At 36.3% G+C, this 18614-nt stretch overlaps 1 protein-coding gene across 1 annotated transcript; it reads left to right on the forward strand.

The window, feature by feature from the left end:
* Nucleotides 1-210: 210 nt before the first annotated feature.
* mad2l1 (MAD2 mitotic arrest deficient-like 1 (yeast)) lies at nt 211-4873 on the forward strand. The gene is made up of 5 exons (XM_083542232.1): nt 211-393; nt 1044-1190; nt 1332-1452; nt 3189-3292; nt 4380-4873. The coding sequence occupies exons 1-5, from the start codon at nt 330-332 to the stop codon at nt 4550-4552; spliced, it is 609 nt and encodes a 202-aa protein (XP_083398358.1). The 5' UTR covers nt 211-329; the 3' UTR covers nt 4553-4873.
* Nucleotides 4874-18614: the final 13741 nt, after the last annotated feature.

Consider the following 18614-nt stretch of genomic DNA (forward strand, 5'->3'; position numbering starts at 1 on the left):
AACAATAATAATAGATCTACTTAAATGATCTTGATATAATTGTACATCGGGGCAGATGTGAGTTTGACACAAATGATATAGTAGCTGCTGCCATTTTAAATGAGTGTAGAAATGTGCCGTGTTGAGTTTTTGTACTGGCATTGGCAATACTAATTCAAAAAGGATTCCGCGTGAGCGAGACACGTGACGTTTTGGTTGTGCGCATGCGCAGAAGTTCAAAATTCAAACTGGGCGGCGGGTAAAAGGAAAAGGGGAAAAAAAAAAACGAAAACAAGTGAGCTGCTGTTGCAGAACGACATACACACAGAAGAGCACTAAAACACGACAAAATGTCCAAAACCTTGCAGGGAATTACTTTGAAAGGAAGTGCTGAGCTCGTCGCTGAGTTCTTCTGTAAGTGAAAATATAATTTTATTAATTTATTTTTTAATTTTTGGAGTGTTGGCTAGCTGACTAGCTTCCCTCAGAAATCTGGAATGCACCGTTCACGGCCACGTGACAGATATATATATATATATATATATATATATATATATATATATATATATATATATATATATATATATATATATATATATATATATATATTTCAGTACATTTCGTTTTTTTTTTTAGTTAAGAATTAAATGCTTGGTATATGATTTTTTTATTAATCATATTAAACCCGGCATAGCTAAATCGTAGCTCTTATAAAGCCTATATTCACCCAGTTTGCCAGCTGGTCCGTGGAAATTCGTCGTTCATGTAAAACAGCATTCTTACATCATGATCAGATTGATTTATACACACGTACAAAGTCGTTCTATTATTTGTTAACCGACGCTGGTGCATTTCTTTAAATCTGATGCATTTGTGATTGTACAACGTGGCTGTGAGAGCCATGTGTCTGGTTATTCACATTCACTTCCTGTCTGCTCTAAAGGAAACCTTCCTTTCAGATCTTTTTTGCCAAGATAATAAATTTAAAATTTTCCCCCTACAACTTGAAGTACACTTGGATCAGATATTCTGCTGTGATTGATTTACGACTCTCATTCTTGCAGCTTTTGGGATCAACAGCATTTTATACCAGCGAGGCATCTATCCTGCAGAAACCTTCACCAGAGTCACCAAGTATGACATGAGTCTCCAGCTCACCACGGACCCCAAACTGAAGAACTACCTCACCAATGTGGTGTCACAACTCAAAGGTTTGCCTATTCAGCATAAGCTACACTCATTAGACAATATCATTCTAATTGTCTGTGGCTTTTCTAAATCAGATTTCTCTGATATAATCGGATTATTTGTCACTATTTACGATGGTTTGTTTTTGTGTATTGTCCTGGCAGAGTGGCTGTTTGACTGCACGGTGCAGAAGCTGGTGGTGGTGATCACGTGCCTTGAGACAAATGAAGTCCTGGAGAGATGGCAGTTTGACATAGAGTGTGACAAGACAGCTAAGGAGAGCAGGTATAGAACTAAAGAAAAAAATGTGCTTTTTACTTATCACATGTACTTTAAAGCACAGTGATATTATTCCTTTGTATGTCCCAGCGATGTTAGAGAGCAGGGGTCTGAGCATGGGGATGGGCATTTTACAGCACGTCTAAAACACTGTGGGTTAAGGGCTCAGGGGACCCAAGAGTGACAGCTTGGCAATACCGGGGCTTAAACCTTTAGCCCTCCAATCAGTACCTGCACTGGCCACTCAAGGACATTCACAGAGTCGTCCCAGTAGCCACTCCTTTGTTATCTTGGCCGTGTGCTTAGGGTCGTTGTCCTGTTGAAAAACCGTCCTGTTGAACCGTCGCCCCAGTCTGAGGTCCAGAGTGCTCTGGAGCAGGTTTTTATCAAGGATGTCTCTGTACATTGCTGTATTCATCTTTCCCTTGATCCTGGATAGTCTCCCAGTTCCTGCTTCTGAAAAACATCCCAACAGCATGATTCTGCCACCACCATGCTTCACTTTATGGATGGTATTGGCCAGTTGATGAGCGGTGCCTAGTTTCATCCATGATGTTGAGGCCAAACAGTTTAATCTTTGTTTCTCATGGTCTGAGGGTCATGTGCCCTTTACTGAGGAATGGCTTCCGTCTGGCCATGCTACCATACAGGCCTGATAGGTGGAGTGCTGACGAAATGGTTGTTCTGGAAGGTTCTCCTCTCACCACAGAGAAATGCTGGCGCTCTTTCAAAGTGACCATTGGGTTTTTGGTCACCTTCCTGACTAAGGCCCTTTAGTTTGGGAAGAGTCCTGGTGGTTTCAAACTTCTTCCATCTATGTATAATGGAGGCCACTGTGCTCATTGTGACCTTCAATGCTGCAGAAAAGTTTCTGTTCCCCAGATCTCTGCCTTGATACAATCCTGTCTCGGAAGTCTAAAGACAATTGCTAGGACTTCATAGCCTAGTTTGTGTTTTGACATGAACTGTTAACTGTAGGACCTTATATAGACAGGTGTGTGCCTTTCCAAATCATGTCCAATCAACTATTGGTCCAATTTACCACAGGTGGACTCCAATCAAGTTGTAGAAACATCTCAAGGATGATCAGTGGAAACAATTTTAAGTGTCATGGCACTTTCAAAAATGTTTTATTTTTATTTTGAATAAATCAGCAAAGATTTTCTTTTACATTGTCATTATGGGGCTATTGTTTGTAGAATTTTGAAGAAAATATTGAATTAAATCCATTTTGGAATAAGGCTGTGACATAAAATGTGGAAAAAGTGAAGCACTGTGAATACTTTGCAGCTGCACTGCACATACACACACATGCACGAGTGCAATATCATTGGTATTTATATACATGTACAATATCGGTGGATTGACCAGTTCAATCAGTAAAGTATGAGGTACATAAGGGTCTTCATTAGTCAGGACCTATCAAATGTGGTCCAAGGAAAGAACAGTGGTGAACTGGCAGCAGGCTCATTGATGCACGTGGGGATCTAACAAACCAGCTACTGTAGTTCAAATTGCTGAAAAAGATAATGCTCTTAATGTTGGACTGTTTTGCCACCAAAAGAAGGACCAACACAATATTAGGCAGGTGGTCATGATGTTATGCCCGATCGGTATATATTATTATTATTATTATTATTTTTTTTTTTTGTACAGCACACTAAAGTCACCTGCATACAGCTCTGGTGTAAAATATACATGCCCTGCATGAGTGATCATTTCTGCATGTGCATTTGTTTCAGTGCTCCCAGAGAGAAATCAATGAAAGCCATCCAGGAAGAAATCCGCTCCGTTATCAGACAGATCACAGCCACAGTCACTTTCTTGCCCTTACTGGAAACAGCCTGTAAGTACACCACTGATGAAATACTAGATTCATTAACACCGTTTAGATCCCTTTGTTTTCCTTGTAAGACATCCAAAAATAATCTCAGAAGTCTCCTTAGTAATAATGTTTAACGGATATACACTATAAGGGCAAATGTTTGTAGACACCTGGCTTTCCGGTGTTATAATAACCTCCATTCTTCTGGGAAGGCTCACTGTTCAATTATTGGAGAGTGGCTGTTGGGATTTACCCATTTAGCCACAAAAGTATTGAAGTTAGGCACTGATGTCAGGAGATCATCCGGTTCATCGCTAAGGTGTTCATTTGGGTTAAGGCCAGAAATTTGTGCAGAACACCTGAAGTTCATCTAATCCAACCCTGGCAAATACATTTTTCATTAAACTAGTCCTGTGAAACGGTCCCAGTGAATAATTATTGCTAAAACATTCTATTAGGGCTGGGCGATATGGAAAACAATGTAAATCTCGGGTTTCTTTTTCAGAATGTTTGACCGATTCACGATTTGGATTATTTCTTTTATGTGTACCTAGACAACTTAAAACAACTACAACAAGAAGACTGAAACATTCTTTTTATTAGAAATAATAAAAATAAAAAAATCCTGGTTAAGAAACGTATTTTTGGTGGTTTGCCATAAATAAAGTGGTCAACATGGTGTAAATAAAGGTAAAATCCATATATCATTGCTTGCCGTATCTCTGGATTTTTTGGCAACACCACATTCTTGTTTGAATCTCTCTGAACAATCTTTAAAAACATCACAATATATTAATGGCAATCTCCTTAAGCTGTGTGCACACAGGTGTGTAAAAAGCAAATAAAGAACTGTCTAAAATCAGTAATTCAGCTTGACATTAAATCAGTTTCCAAATTACTTTGCAGAAGAATTTACAGTAATAAATCCCTTCAGCATTATGTAACTGTAGATCTGAATAATCCTTAAACTGCACAGTTCATGGGGTCGTGCTGCTGGTGTCTTCTCTACCTAAAGCAAAAATATTGACCTAATATCTTAGACCTTTCTCCTTTGCAGTTGTTCCTCCTTTGCGACTGCTCATGATTTTTACCCTCTGACCCGTGACAGGTGCATTCGACCTGCTGATCTACACAGATAAGGATCTGGAGGTCCCTGAGCAGTGGGAGGAGTCTGGGCCTCAGCTTATTGACCAATCAGAGGAGGTTCGGCTTCGCTCGTTCACTACAACCATCCATAAGGTCAATAGTATGGTGGCCTACAAAAGAACAAACTCCATGTAACAATTTCCTCTGCCCTCTGACTGTTTGTTTTCTGTACATAGTTGGTCTTTTTCTTTCCAAATAGATTTTTCCTGTTTTGGTTTTTATGGCTGTCTCTAAAATAAAATAAAAAATAAAAAATAAAACGCCCTGGTTTAAAACAGTGTTCAGTATTTTCTTTTTCTTTTACATTGCTTTTATCTTTAATGTGATAACCGGAGATGGCCAATAGGTGGCACCAGTCTCTCAGTACAACATACACAGATCAGGAATAACTATTGTGTGGTTCCCCCTTTTTCTACTGTCTTTTTCTTTATAAAAATAAAGATGTTATCATCTCTACATTTTGATTGTATGAACATTATTTTACCATAGTACTGATAATGACATCAAGATATGGTCATGTTTTTATACCTTGCAAAGGCACATTGTCATCTTTAAATGTTACAGAACTGACTGCAAGTATATATCTGAACTTTATGCAGTTTTCTTTTAGCTACTTTATAGGAAGGTTTGGATTTAAAGTGCATAATCATGTTAATGCACTGTAAAGCCTTTCTTGTGCAAGGTCATGAATTGTTAGAGTTTGAGATTTGAACATGATTTTAAATTTTGTGGGATATTAATCAGCATAATCAGATATGTAGTGATTCCTGTATTTGAACTACAGATTAATACATATTCAATGAGACAGAACTAATTGGAGATATGATTCATAAATGTCCATCAGGTCCACGCAATGTAAATAGTTTGATTTGCTGCCATCATGTCTGCTTTAGGTATTAGAAAAATATTGTTGTTCAGCTGACAGACTTGACACATTCCTCTTTGAACTCTTCATTTGATACACATGAAAGCCCAGGTACCCTGACACCTGCTGACCTGATCAGCATGAGAAAGGACAAGAGTGCTGCTTGTACTGTGAAGCTTCTGAATAGACATCTGGCAGGGTTACAAAACACAACAAGCCACTCAAGCTCTTCAAGTCTACCAAATCAGTAGGGGCTCTTTTGAATTTCAGTCTTGTTTAGTAGGTGCTAGTTTGAAATGATAATACCGGTATGTTTGAATCAGCTTTACAGGCCTTTATGCAACTGACCATTTTGGGTAAGAAGGATTTTGGAGGAAGACAAAACATGGAAAACTGACAGGTAGTAAAATATCCAATCTCATGTTTCTGTATCCTGTTACAAATATGAAACATTCAGTATACAGCCAAAGGTATGTGGACCTCACCAACCGATGTGCTTGTCGAACATATTATTCCAGAGATAGTTCGCTATTATAACAGCTTCAGTTCTTCTGGAAAAACCTATTCCAGATTTTGGAATGTCCTCTGTCTCAAGTCAAGTTTATTTCTATAGCACTTTTCACAACAGACATTGTCTCAAAGCAGCTTTACAGAAATCAACAGTCAAGGTGAATGGTGTGCATTTATCCCTGATGAGCAGCCGTGGCGACTGTGGCAAGGAAAAACTCCCTTAGATTTTATGAGAAAGAAACCGTGAGAGGAACCAGACTCAAAAGGGGAACCCATCCTCATTTGGGAGACATCAAGAGTTTGAACATAAATCTTTCAACAATACAGAACACTGAAGTGTGTGATTATAAGTAATGTTCTTTCTACAGTCTTATACAGTAATTTATAATTATAAAACTAGGAGCTACTGAGCAACTCATAAAATAGCTCAACATTTGTGATCATCACTGATCCAACAACTGCTTCTCCATGCCAGAGCCTTTAAACACTTCAGGAGGTCCAATGTCAAAACTCCACAAATGTAGTCAAATCCAATTGGCACTCGTACGTCCCTAGATGGTTCGGGATGTTTGCGAGTTTGGCATCTACTTGTTTAAAGGTCCATAATCTTCATGAGGTGGGACGTGACTGGAGCTGGCCAAACATCAGGATGCCTCGGGATTGGGAGAGAAAGAGAAGCAGTGAAGAGAAATCAGCGTAGCTGCTGTTCATTATATTAACAGCACAAGTTGATAATGTGCATGTGATCAGATGTTTTGGAGCATAAAGTTTATGATATGTGACATATGTTTTATGCTTTGCTAAAAAGATACGTTTTTAATCTGCACTTGAACTGGGAGAGTGTGTCTGAGCCCCGAACACTGTCAGGAAGACTAAGGAAGTCTCTGTCTGTCACATCTCAATGCATACTGAAGGCAGTATGCGATTTCCAAGTGGACTAAAGCAGGAGCACTTGTATTAATCGTTTCTGCTTGCAGTATGGTTTGTCAGTGCTGATTTTCTTGGGCTAGTTAAATTTTCATCATTTGGCAGACACTTTTATCCAGCATGATTAACAAGCCTCTCATTTCTGCAAATGAACAGTTGATGGTTATGGGCCAAGCAGTGGCAGCATAGTGGTGCTGGGATTTTAACTCAAGACCTTCTGATCAGAAGGCCAACATTTAAACCATTTTTCCTCAGTTGCTTTGGAGCAATTTCTCAGATCAGATTTAAAATTCTCAAAACGTCTTGTTCAACCTCAACATCATGTGCACATCATAAAAGCATTTCTTGTTGCTTGAACAAATTACAAATATTTTGGTACATTCATTTAAATGATTGTGTACAATTGTCTGCTGATTCTTACATTACCAAAATAATTTTCATGTTGAACAAAATGTATTATTAAAGACACCACTCACCCCAATCATGGACTATTTACCCTTCTCTCATCAGGCAGATGCTCCAGGTGCTTTAGAGGTGCACAAACAGACTAAAGAATAGCTTTTTCTGTGGCTGTTACTGCACTGAACAGCTAAACATCATACAATGTCAAAATACACTTCTTTTTTTTTTTTTTTTGCACTGCTTATCCACTATGCATTTTTGCACCATCCATAACTTGTTTATCAGCACACTACACTATATTCCACCCATATTTATTCTGTATATACTGTATCATACAACATTCATACTTGTACATAAGTATATCATGTCATTTGAGCCTGTTACATGTCATCTCCTGACATCTATGCACAATATTTGCACAATATTTTATATATTACTATATATACATATATTATTACCTACTGCACAATCTGTACATTATTCACCCTCACCCCTGTACATATGGACCCCATACCCTTATTTGTCGCAATGCTATTTTTTTATTTATTGTAAATGGGCCACTTATGCACTTCTGGTTAGATGCTAACTGCAGTTCATTGGCTCTGTACATGTAGCTTGCACAATGACAATAAATTTGAATCTAATCTAATCTAATATTATACTGGTTCTCACCTAAATAGTCTTAACCCCCAAAACATCTCGCCATTAGTTCATCGCATAAGTCACTTAATGCAAAATGGTTTAAACAGTTGTCATCATGTGTCAAGCTTAGTTTTCTATTCAACTTTATTATTATTTATTATTACATATTATTTATGTGTCTTATGTGACTAATAAAGGAGAGTGCAAGGCATCAAGATCAACCAATTAGCAACAAGTTCTCTGAAACAGGTCAAAGTTGAATCTTGTGAATATTCAATTGGCAAACAGAGCAAACACAGAATTACGATTTCTGAAAATGAATGACCAGAAAACAAACAAACACTAATACAGTACAGTCTCTTGCAATCAATATCCCACATACAGTAATGTGTAAATTTGTGCTTTTAAAATTCATATCTGCCATACAGTAGTAATTCAGACTTAAGCATTTTCGATCATTGTAAGCCAAACCGTAGTTGGCAATGCTGGGTTGTAAAACCCCAAACTTCTGATCAGTAATGCAACACAATAACATCATTCAATTCATTTAACATTCATCATTCAACCCATGAGTAAACAGTCACTGGACCTAGTGCAGAATGTAATCGTTAACAGGCATTGTCAATTACAATATAGTTGATTAAAAAGTACATACACAATTGTAGTTGAATAGAGAGTACAGTGCCAAATAACACCTTAACCACTGAGCTACCACTCGACTGTTAAGCAAACAATATTTTACTCACATTGAACGTAGGCCAAACAAGTCTTCTAAAAAAGACAAAGAAATAAAAAAATCTTTTAAACAGGTCTCTAAAATTAATAAATAGATGTACAGTTTAATGTCATAAAGTAGACAAACTATTAGATTTCAAAAGAGAAATAAAAACATTACCTTGGCAATGGCTTGAACCCCAAACCATGTGGGGACCAGCTAAACGGAAAACCAACACCTTACACACTAAGTTACAAATTCCCAATTGTACAGCAAGTCAATAAGCCTAATGAACCAACATGGCTTCTTTTCCATACTTCAATACCATGTAACTCATATTTAAAGTAAGCCAAACAAAAAATACAAAGTAATAAAGCAATCTTTTAAACAGGTCTCTTTAATTAACAAATAGATTTACAGTTTAATGTCATAAAGTAGACCCACTATTAGATTTCAAAAGAGGAATGAATTTTATCTTGGCGAAGTCAGGGTATGAACCGCCAACAATATGGGGATCTGCTAATCAGTAAACCTACACCTTACCCACTGGGCTACCAGTTTCCACTTGTGCACGCAGTCAATAAGCCTAATGAACCAACATGTTTTCTTATCCATTCTTCAACACCCTTTAACTCATTAAAAGTAGGCCTAACAAGTCTTTCAAAAAAGACAAAGAAATAAAGCAATCTTTTACACAGGTCTCTTTAATTAACAAATATATATAAAGATTAATGTTACAAAGTAGACAAACTATTAGATAGTTCAGATCTATCAGATTAGATTGGATAGTACTGTTTAAAATACATACTCTACATTTTACTCAAGTCATACTGGAATTGGTGACTTATAACTTGTAATGGAGTAAGTTTTGCAGTAAAGTTTTAATAGTTTTACATAGTTTTTTTAATAGGATTGTCAAGAATTCTTAACAGCACAGGTTGTGGTGGAGTTGGATCCAATTAGCCGCAATCCAGACAGAATTACATGGTGTAGAAGTATGGAAAAGAAGCCATTATGGTTGCACAAGCCAGTGCACTCTTGGTGCCGGTCCCAAGCCCGGTTAAATAGGGAGGGTTGTGTTAGGAAGGGTATCTATCATAAAAACATGTGCCAAATCGAATATGCGGATCATGAATAAGAATTTCATACCGGATCGGTCGAAGTCCGAGTTACCAACGACTGCCAAAGGTATATAAGTTACATGGTGTTGAAGTATGAAAAAAAAAACATGTTGGTTCATTAGTCTTATTGACTGCTTGCACCATTCAAAAGAGATAGCTCAGTGGCTAAAATGTTGGTTTACCATTGAGCAAGTCCCTTTAAGATTGTGGGTTTAATCCTTGGTGTTGCCAAAGTAAAGTTTTTATTTAGCTTTTTTTATTCTAAAAGTTTGTTTACATTGTTACATTAAACTGTAAATCTAGTTGTTAATAAAAGAGACCTGTTTAAAAGATTGCTCTATTTCTTTGTCTTTTTTGAAGACTTGTTTGGTCTACTTTTAATATGAGTTACATGGTGTTTAAGGATGAAAAAGAAGCCATATTGATTCATTAGGCTTATTGACTTATTGCACTAGCCAAAAGGGATAGCTCAGTGGGCAAGGTGTTGATTTACAGATCAGCAGATCCCCACAAGGTTGTTAGTTCAAATCCTGGTGTTGCCAAGATAAAGTTTATATTTTGCTTTTTTTTTTTTATCTAAAAGTTTGTTTACTTTGTTACATTAACCTGTAAATCTATTTGTTAATTAAAGAGACCTGTGTAATAGATTGCTTTATTTCTTTGTCTTTTTAAAGTCTTGTTTGGCCTACTTTTAATATGAGTTACATGGTGTTTAAGGATGGAAAAGAAGCCATATTGGTTCATGAGGCTTATTGACTTCTTATGCAAGCAAAATGGTATAGCTCTTCGGGTAAGGTGTTGGTTTACCGAGCAGCAAGTCCCCAGGTGGTGTGGGTTCAAATCCCGATGATCCCAAGGAGATTTTTTTAATTTCGCTTTTTTTATCTAAAGGTTTGTTTACTTTGTTACATTAAACTGTAAATCTATTTGTTAATTAAAGAGACCTGTGTAAAAGATTGCTTTATTTCTTTGTCTTTTTTAAATGTCTTGTTTGGCCTACTTTTAATATGAGTTACATGGTGTTAAAGTATGGAATAGAAGTCATATTGGTTCATGAGGCTTATTGACTCCTTGCACTAGTAGAAAGGGATAGCTTGGTGGGTAAGTTGTTGGTTTACCTATAAGCAGGTCCCCACAACGTTATGGGTTGAAATCCCGGTGTTGACAAGCTGAAATTTGTATTTTGCTTTTTTTTTTTATCTAAAAGTTTGTTTACTTTGTTATATTAAACTGTAAATCTATTTGTTAATTAAAGAGACCTGTGTAAAAGATTGCTTTATTTTTTTTGTCTTTTTTAAAGTCTTGTTTGGCCTACTTTTAATATGAATTATATGGTGTTAAAGTATGGAATAGGGGGGGAGTGGTGGCTCCAGCGGTTAAGGCGCTGGGTTGCCAATCGGAAGGTCTGCGGTTCGAGCCCCGGTATCGCCAAGCTGCCACTCTTAGGCCCTTGAGCAAGGCCCTTAACCCTCTATGCTTCGGGGGTCCCTTACGAGGGAAATATTAAGGTCCGTGACGTCGGAGTGACGTGGGGCCACCTTCCCGTGGGCTCACCACCTGCAGGAGGGACCGTAAGGGATGGTGCTGTGAGGATTGGGCAGCAGTCGAAGGCGGGGGCCTGCTTAGACTGCTGCCCCCGCAACCCGAGTTACGGATAAGCGGGAGAAAATGAATGAATGAATGAATAACGTATGGAATAGAAGCCATGTTGGTTCATTAGGATTATTGACTGGTTGCCTTAGTATAAAGTGATAGCTCAGTGGGAAAGGTGTTGGTCTAGCGAGCAGCAGGTCCCCATATGGTTGTCGGTTTAAATCCCGATGTTGCCAAGGGGATGTTTTTAATTTTTGTTTTTTTTAATCTAAAGGTTTGTTTACTTTGTTACATTAAACTGTAAATCTATTTGTTAATTAAAGAGACCTGTGTAAAAGATTGCTTTATTTCTTTGTCTTTTTGAAGACTTGTTTGGCCTACTTTTAATATGAATTACATGCTGTTAAAGTATGGAATAGAAGCCATGTTGGTTCATTATGCTTATTGACTGCTTGCCCTAGTAGAACGGCATAGCTCAGTGGGTAAGTTGTTCGTTTACCGATCAGTAGGTCCCCACAAGGTTGCTTTTTTTAATCTAAATGTTTCTTTACTTTGTTACATTAAAATGTAAATCTATTTGCTAATTAAAGAGACCTGTGTAAAAGATTGCTTAATTTCTTTGTCTTTTTGAAGACTTGTTTGGCCTACTTTTAATATGAATTATATGGTGTTAAAGTATGGAATAGAAGCCATGTTGGTTCATTAGGCTTATTGACTGCTTTCCTTAGTATAAAGGGATAGCTCATTGGGTAAGGTGTTGGTTAACCGAGCAGCAGGTTCCCACATGGTTGTGGGTTCAAATCCCGATGTTGCCAAGGGGATGTTTTTAATTTTGTTTTTTTTATCTAAAGGTTTGTTTACTTTGTTACATTAAACTGTAAATATATTTGTTAATTAAAGAGACCTGTGTAAAAGATTGCTTTATTTCTTTGTCTTTTTTGAAAGACTTGTTTTGCCTACTTTTAATTTGAATTACATGGTGTTCAATGATGGAAAGGAAGCTATGTTGGTTCATTAGGCTTATTGACTCCTTGCCCTCACAGAAAGGGATAGCTCAGTCGTTAAGGTGTTAGTCTACTGATCAGCAGGTCCCCACAAGGTGTGGGTTCAAATCCCAGTGTTGCCAAGGTGATGTTTTTATTATAGATTCTTTTTTTTCTAAAAGTTTGTTTACTTTGTTACAATCAACTGTAAATCTATTTGTTAATTAAAAAAAAACCTGTGTAAAGATTGCTTTATTTCTTTGTCTTTTTTGAAAGACTTGTTTGGCCTACTTTTAATATGAATTACATGGTGTTAAAGTATGGAATAGAAGCCATGTTGGTTCATTAGGCTTATTTACTGCACACACTAGTAGTAAGGGATAGCTCAGTGGGTATGTTGTTGGTTTAACGGTCTGCACAAGGTTGTGGGTTCAAATCGGGGTGTTACCAAGATGAAATTTTTATTTAGCTTTTTTTAATCTAAAAGTTTGTTTACTTTGTTACATTAAACTGTAAATCTATTTGTTAATTAAAAAAAAAAAACGTTTAAAAGATTGCTTTTTTTCTTTGTCTTGTTTATACGACTTGTTTGGCCTACTTTTAATATGAATTACATGGTGTTACAGTATGGAATAGAAGCCACGTTGGTTCATGAGGCTTGTTGACTCCTTGGCCTAGTAGAAAGGGATAGCTCAGTGGGTAAGTTGTTGGTTTACCGATCAGCACATCCCCACAAGCTTGTGGGTTCAAATCCTGTTGTTGCTAAGATGAAAATTGTATTTAGCTTTTTTTTTAATCTAAAAGTTGTTTTTACTTTGTTACATTAAACTGTAAATCTATTTGTTAATTATAGAGACCTGTGTAAAAGATTGCTTCATTATTTTTGTATTTTTAAAGTCTTGTTGGCCTACTTTTAATATGAATTACATGGTGTTAAAGTATGGAATAGAAGCCATGTTGGTTCATTAGGCTTATTGACTGCTTGCCTGAGTAGAAAGGGATAGCTCAGTGGGTAAGTTGTTGGTTTACCATTCAGCAGGTCCCCACAAAGTTGTAGGTTCAAATTCCAGTGTTGCCAAGATAAACTTTTTATTTCATTTTTTTTTAATTAAAGAGTTAATTAAAGAGATCTCTGTAAAAGATTGCTTTATTTCTTTGTCTTTTTGAAGACTTGTTTGGCCTACTTTTAATATGAATTACATGCTGTTAAATTATGGAATAGAAGCCATGTTGGTTCATTAGGCTTATTGACTGCTTCCCCAAGTAGAAAGGGATAGCTCAGTGCGTAAGTTGTTAATTTACCGATCAGCAGGTCCCCACAAGTTTGTGAGTTCAGATCCTGTTGTTGCCAAGATGAAATATTTATTTAGCTTTTTTTTTTCTAAAAGTTTGTTTACTTTGTTACAATCAACTGTAAATACAGTGGAACCTAGGAGCTCGCGAGGGTTAGGGACCAAGACCGGTCGCGAGTTCCGAATTTTCGCGACCTTTTGATACGCCTCTTCCAACCCAGTAAAAACCCAAAGAACACTATACGAAATCGATTTAAATGAGTAAATAACACTATTTCACTCCATAACACTTAATTATTAGACAATTTTAATGAGATAAACCTTGATTAGAAATGTTAAAACTAGCATTTTGAGCAGCTCACGGTTGCTAACGAGCCGATCTGAATGAGAGTCGCCGGTCGGAATGAAAGTCGTGAGCATGCGAGGTCGCGAGCGCTGAGGTCGCTAGCTCCGAGGTTCCACTGTATATTCGTTAATTTAAAAAAACCTGTTTAAAAGATTGCTTTATTTCTTTGTCTTTTTTTAAAAGACTTGTTTGGCCAACTTTTAATGAGTTACATGGTGTTAAAGTATGGAATAGAAGCCAAGTTGGTTCATTAGGCTTATTGACTGCTTGCCCTAGTAGTAAGGGATAGCTCAGTGGGTAAGTTGTTCGCTTATCGATCAGCAGGTCCCCTCATGGTTGTGGGTTCAAATCATGGTGTTGCCAAGATTAAATCTTTATTTCGCTTTTTTTAATTAAAGAGTTAATTAAAGGGACCTGTGTAAAAGATTGCTTTATTTCTTTGTCTTTTTTGAAAGACTTGTTTGGCCTACTTTTAATGAGTTACATGGTGTTAAATGATGGAAAGGAAGCCATGTTGGTTCATTAGGATTATTGACGCATTGCCTTTTTTAGAAAGGGATAGCTGAGTGGTTAAGGTGTTGGTTTACTGATCAGCACGACCCCACAAGTTTGTGGGTTCAAATCCTGGTGTTGCCAAGATTAAATTTTTATTTTGGTTTTTTTTTTTTTATCTTAAAGTTTCTTTACTTTGTTACATTAAACTGTAAATCTATTTGTTAATTAAAGAGACCTGTTTAAAAGATTGCTTTTTTTCTTTGTCTTTTTTGTAAGACTTGTTTGGCCTACTTTTAATATGAATTACATGGTGTTAAAGTATGGAATAGAAGCCATGTTGGTTCATTAGGCTTATTGACTGTAAGCCTTTAGCAGAAAGGGATAGCTTAATGGGTAAGGTGTTGGTTTACCGAGCAGAAGACCCCCACATGGTTGTGGATTCAAATCCTGATATTGCCAAGGGTATGTTTTTAATTTTGCTTTTTTTATCTAAAGGTTTGTTTACTTTGTTACATTAAACTGTAAATCTACTTGTTAATTAAAGAGACCTGTGTAAAAGATTGCTTTATTTCTTTGTCTTTTTGAAGACTTGTTTGGCCTACTTTTAATATGAATTATATGGTGTTAAAGTAGTGAATAGAAGTCATGTTGGTTCATGAGGCTTATTGACTCCTTGGACTTGTAGAAAGGGATAGCTCAGTGGGTAAGTTGTTGGTTTACAGAGCCGCAGGTCCCAACAGGGTTGTGGGTTCAAATCCCGGGGTGGCCAAGATTAAATCTTTATTTCGCTTTTTAAATTAAAGAGTTAATTAAAGAGACCTGTGTAAAAGATTGCTTTTTTTCTTTGTCTTTTTGAAGACTTGTTTGGCCTACTTTTAATATGAATTACATGCTGTTAAAGTATGGAATAGAAGCCATGTTGGTTCATTAGGCTTATTGAGTGCTTGCCTTAGTAGAAAGGGATAGCTCATTGGGTAAGTTGTTCGTGTACTGATCAGCAGGTCCCCACAAGGTTGCTTTTTTTTTATCTAAAAGTTTGATTACTTTGTTACATTAAACTGTAAACAAGGTTGTAGGTTCAAATCCCGGTTTTGCCTAAATGAAGATTTTAATTTAGCTTTTTTTTATCTAAAAGTTTGTTTACTTTGTTAAATTAAACTGTAAATCTATTTGATAATTAAAGAGACCTGTGTAAAAGATTGCTTTATTTCTTTGTCTTTTTGAAGACTTGTTTGGCCTACTTTTAATATGAATTACATGCTGTTAAAGTATGGAATAGAAGCCATGTTGGTTCATTAAGCTTATTGACTGCTTGCCTTAGTAGAAAGGGATAGCTCATTGGGTAAGGTGTTCGTGTACTGATCAGCAGGTCCCCACAAGGTTGCTTTTTTTAATCTAAAAGTTTGTTTACTATGTTACATTAAACTGTAAACAAGTTTGTAGGTTCAAATCCCGGTTTTGCCAAATGAAGATTTTAATTTAGCTATTTTAACCAAAAGTTTGTTTACTTTGTTACATTAAACTGTAAATCTATTTGATAATTAAATAGACCTGTGTAAAAGATTGCTTTATTTCTATGTATTTTTAAAGTCTTGTTTGGCCTACTTTTATTATGAGTTACATGGTGTTTAAGGATGGAAAAGAAGCCATATTGGTTCATGAGGCTTATTGACTCCTTGAAGACTAAGTAAAAATTTTTATTTTGCTTTTTTTAATTAAAGAGTTTATTAAAGAGACCTGTGTAAAAGATTGCTTTATTTCTTTGTCTTTTTGAAGACTTGTTTGGCCTACTTTTAATATGAATTACATGCTGTTAAAGTATGGAATAGAAGCCATGTTGGTTCATTAGGCTTATTGACTGCTTGTCCTAGTAGAAAGGGATAGCTCAGTGGGTAAGGTGTTGGTTTTTACCGATCAGTAGGTCCCCACAAGGTTGGGGGTTGGGTGTTGCCAAAATTAAGTTTTTAATTTCGCTTTTATTTTTATCTAAAAGTTTGTTTACTGTGTTACATTAAACTTTAAATCTATTTGTTAATCATAGAGACCTGTGTAAAAGATTGCTCTATTTCTTTGTCTTTTTTGAAGACTTGTTTGGCCTACTTTTAATGAGTTACATGGTGTTGAAGGATGGAAAGGAAGCCATGTTGGTTCATTAGGCTTCTTGACTCCTTGTGCAAGTAGAAAGGGATAGCTTAGTGGCTAAGTTGTTGGTTTACCCATCACTAGGTCCCCCCAATATTGTGGGTTCAAATCCCGGTGTTGCCAAGATTAAATTTTTATTTCGCTTTTTTTATCTAAAAGTTTGTTTACTTTGTTACATTAAACTGTTAATCTATTTGTTAATTAAAGAGACCTGGTTAAAAGATTACTTTATTACTTTGTCTTTTTTAAAAGACTTGTTTGGCCTACATTTAATTAGTTAAATACTCAAGTACTGCTCAAATCACATACTCCACATTTTACTCAAGTAATTATAATAATTTACTAATTCTGGAATTAGTAAATTATAACTTGTAATGGAATACTTCAAGTCTACCAAATCACTGAGGGTTCTTATTAATTTTATTATTGTTTAGTAGGTGCTAGTTTGAAAAGATAATACCGGTAGGTTTGAATCACCCTTACAGACCTTTATGCAACTCACCATTTCGGGTAAGAATGTTTTGGAGGAAGCCAAAACATGACAAACAGTGGCAGGTAGTAATATACCAAATCACTTACTGATGTTTCTGTATCCTGTGACAAATATAAAAAATATAGTATACAGCCAAAGGTATGTGGACCTCACCAACTCATATGCTTGTTGAACATCCTATTCCAGAGTTAGTTCGCTATTAAAACAGCTTCCGTTCTTCTTGAAAAGCCTATTCCAGATTTTGGAATGTGGAATGTCTTTCTGTTTGTCACATTCCAATGCATGCTGAAGGCAGTTTTGCGATTGCCAAGTGGACTAAAGCACGTGTATTATTCATTCCTGCTTGTAGGATGTTTTATCAGTGCTAATTTCCTTGGCCTAGTTACATTTACAGCATTTATCCAGAGTGACTAACAATCATCTCATTTCTGCAAATGAACAGTTGGGCCCAGAAGTGGCAGCATAGTGGTTCTCGGATTTTAACTCAAGAACTTCTGATCAGAAGGCCAACATCTTAACCACAAGACAATATCCTCCCTGTTCCAGTTTTTCTTAGTTGCTTCTGGGCAGTTTCTCGAATCAGATTTCAAATTCTCAAAACTTCTTGTTCAACCTCAACACCATGTGCACATCATAAAAGCATTTCTTGTTGCTTAAACAAATTACAAAGGTTTTGGTACATTTATTTAAATAATTGTGTACAATTGTCTGCTGTTTCCTACATTATCAATAATTTTTTCTTGTTGAACAAAATATATTATCAAAGACACCTCTCACCCCAATCATGGACTATTTACCCTACGCTCCAGGTACCTGAGGTGCACAAACAGACTAAAGTATAGCTTTTTTTTACTGTGACTGTTACTGAACAGCTATGCATCATACAATGTCGAAATACACTCTTTTTTTTTGCACTGTTTGTCCTCTATGCATTTTTGCTCCATCCATAACTTGTTTATCAGCACAATACTGTATATTCCACCCATATTTATTTGGTATATACTGTATCATACAACATTTATACTTGTACATAAGTATATCATGACATTTGAGCACGTGATCTTTCAACATCTATGCACAATCTTTGTGTATTACTATACATACATATATTATTACCTACTGCACCTTCTGTACATCTGGACCCCATACCCTTATTTATCGCAATGCTATTTATTTATTGTAAATGGGCCACTTATGCACTTTTGGTTAGATGTTAACCGTAGTTCTTTAGCTCTGTACATGGAGCTTGCACAATGACAATAAAGTTTAATCTACGGTAATCTAATATTATACTGGTTCTCACCTAAACAGTCTTAACCCCCAAAACATCTCACCATCAGTTCATCGCATAAGTCACTAAATGCAAAATGGTTTAAACAGTCAAGCTTAGATTTCTATTATACTTTATTTTGTAAATGTGTCTTATATGACTAATGAAGGAGACTGCAGGGCATCAAGATCAACCAATGAGCAACTAGTTCTCTGAAACAGGTCAAATGTGAATCTTGTGAACCTTCAATTGTCAACAGAGCAAAACACAGAATTACGATTTCTGAAAATGGATGAACCAGAAAACAAACAAACACTAATACAGTACAGTCTCTTGCAATCAATATCCCACATACAGTAATTTGTAAATTTGTGCTGTTGAAATTCATATCTGCCATACAG

The sequence above is a fragment of the Silurus aristotelis genome (assembly GCF_946808225.1).
Source record: "Silurus aristotelis genome assembly, chromosome: 5".
Classification (NCBI taxonomy): Eukaryota; Metazoa; Chordata; class Actinopteri; order Siluriformes; family Siluridae; genus Silurus; species Silurus aristotelis.

Coding starts and splice junctions, on each gene's coding strand:
- mad2l1 (XM_083542232.1), top strand. CDS start 330: ATGTCCAAAACCTTGCAGGGAATTACTTTGAAAGGAAGTGCTGAGCTC. Junction 1,191..1,331: donor TGTGGTGTCACAACTCAAAG/GTTTGCCTATTC, acceptor TTGTCCTGGCAG/AGTGGCTGTTTGACTGCACG. Junction 1,453..3,188: donor AAGACAGCTAAGGAGAGCAG/GTATAGAACTAA, acceptor CATTTGTTTCAG/TGCTCCCAGAGAGAAATCAA.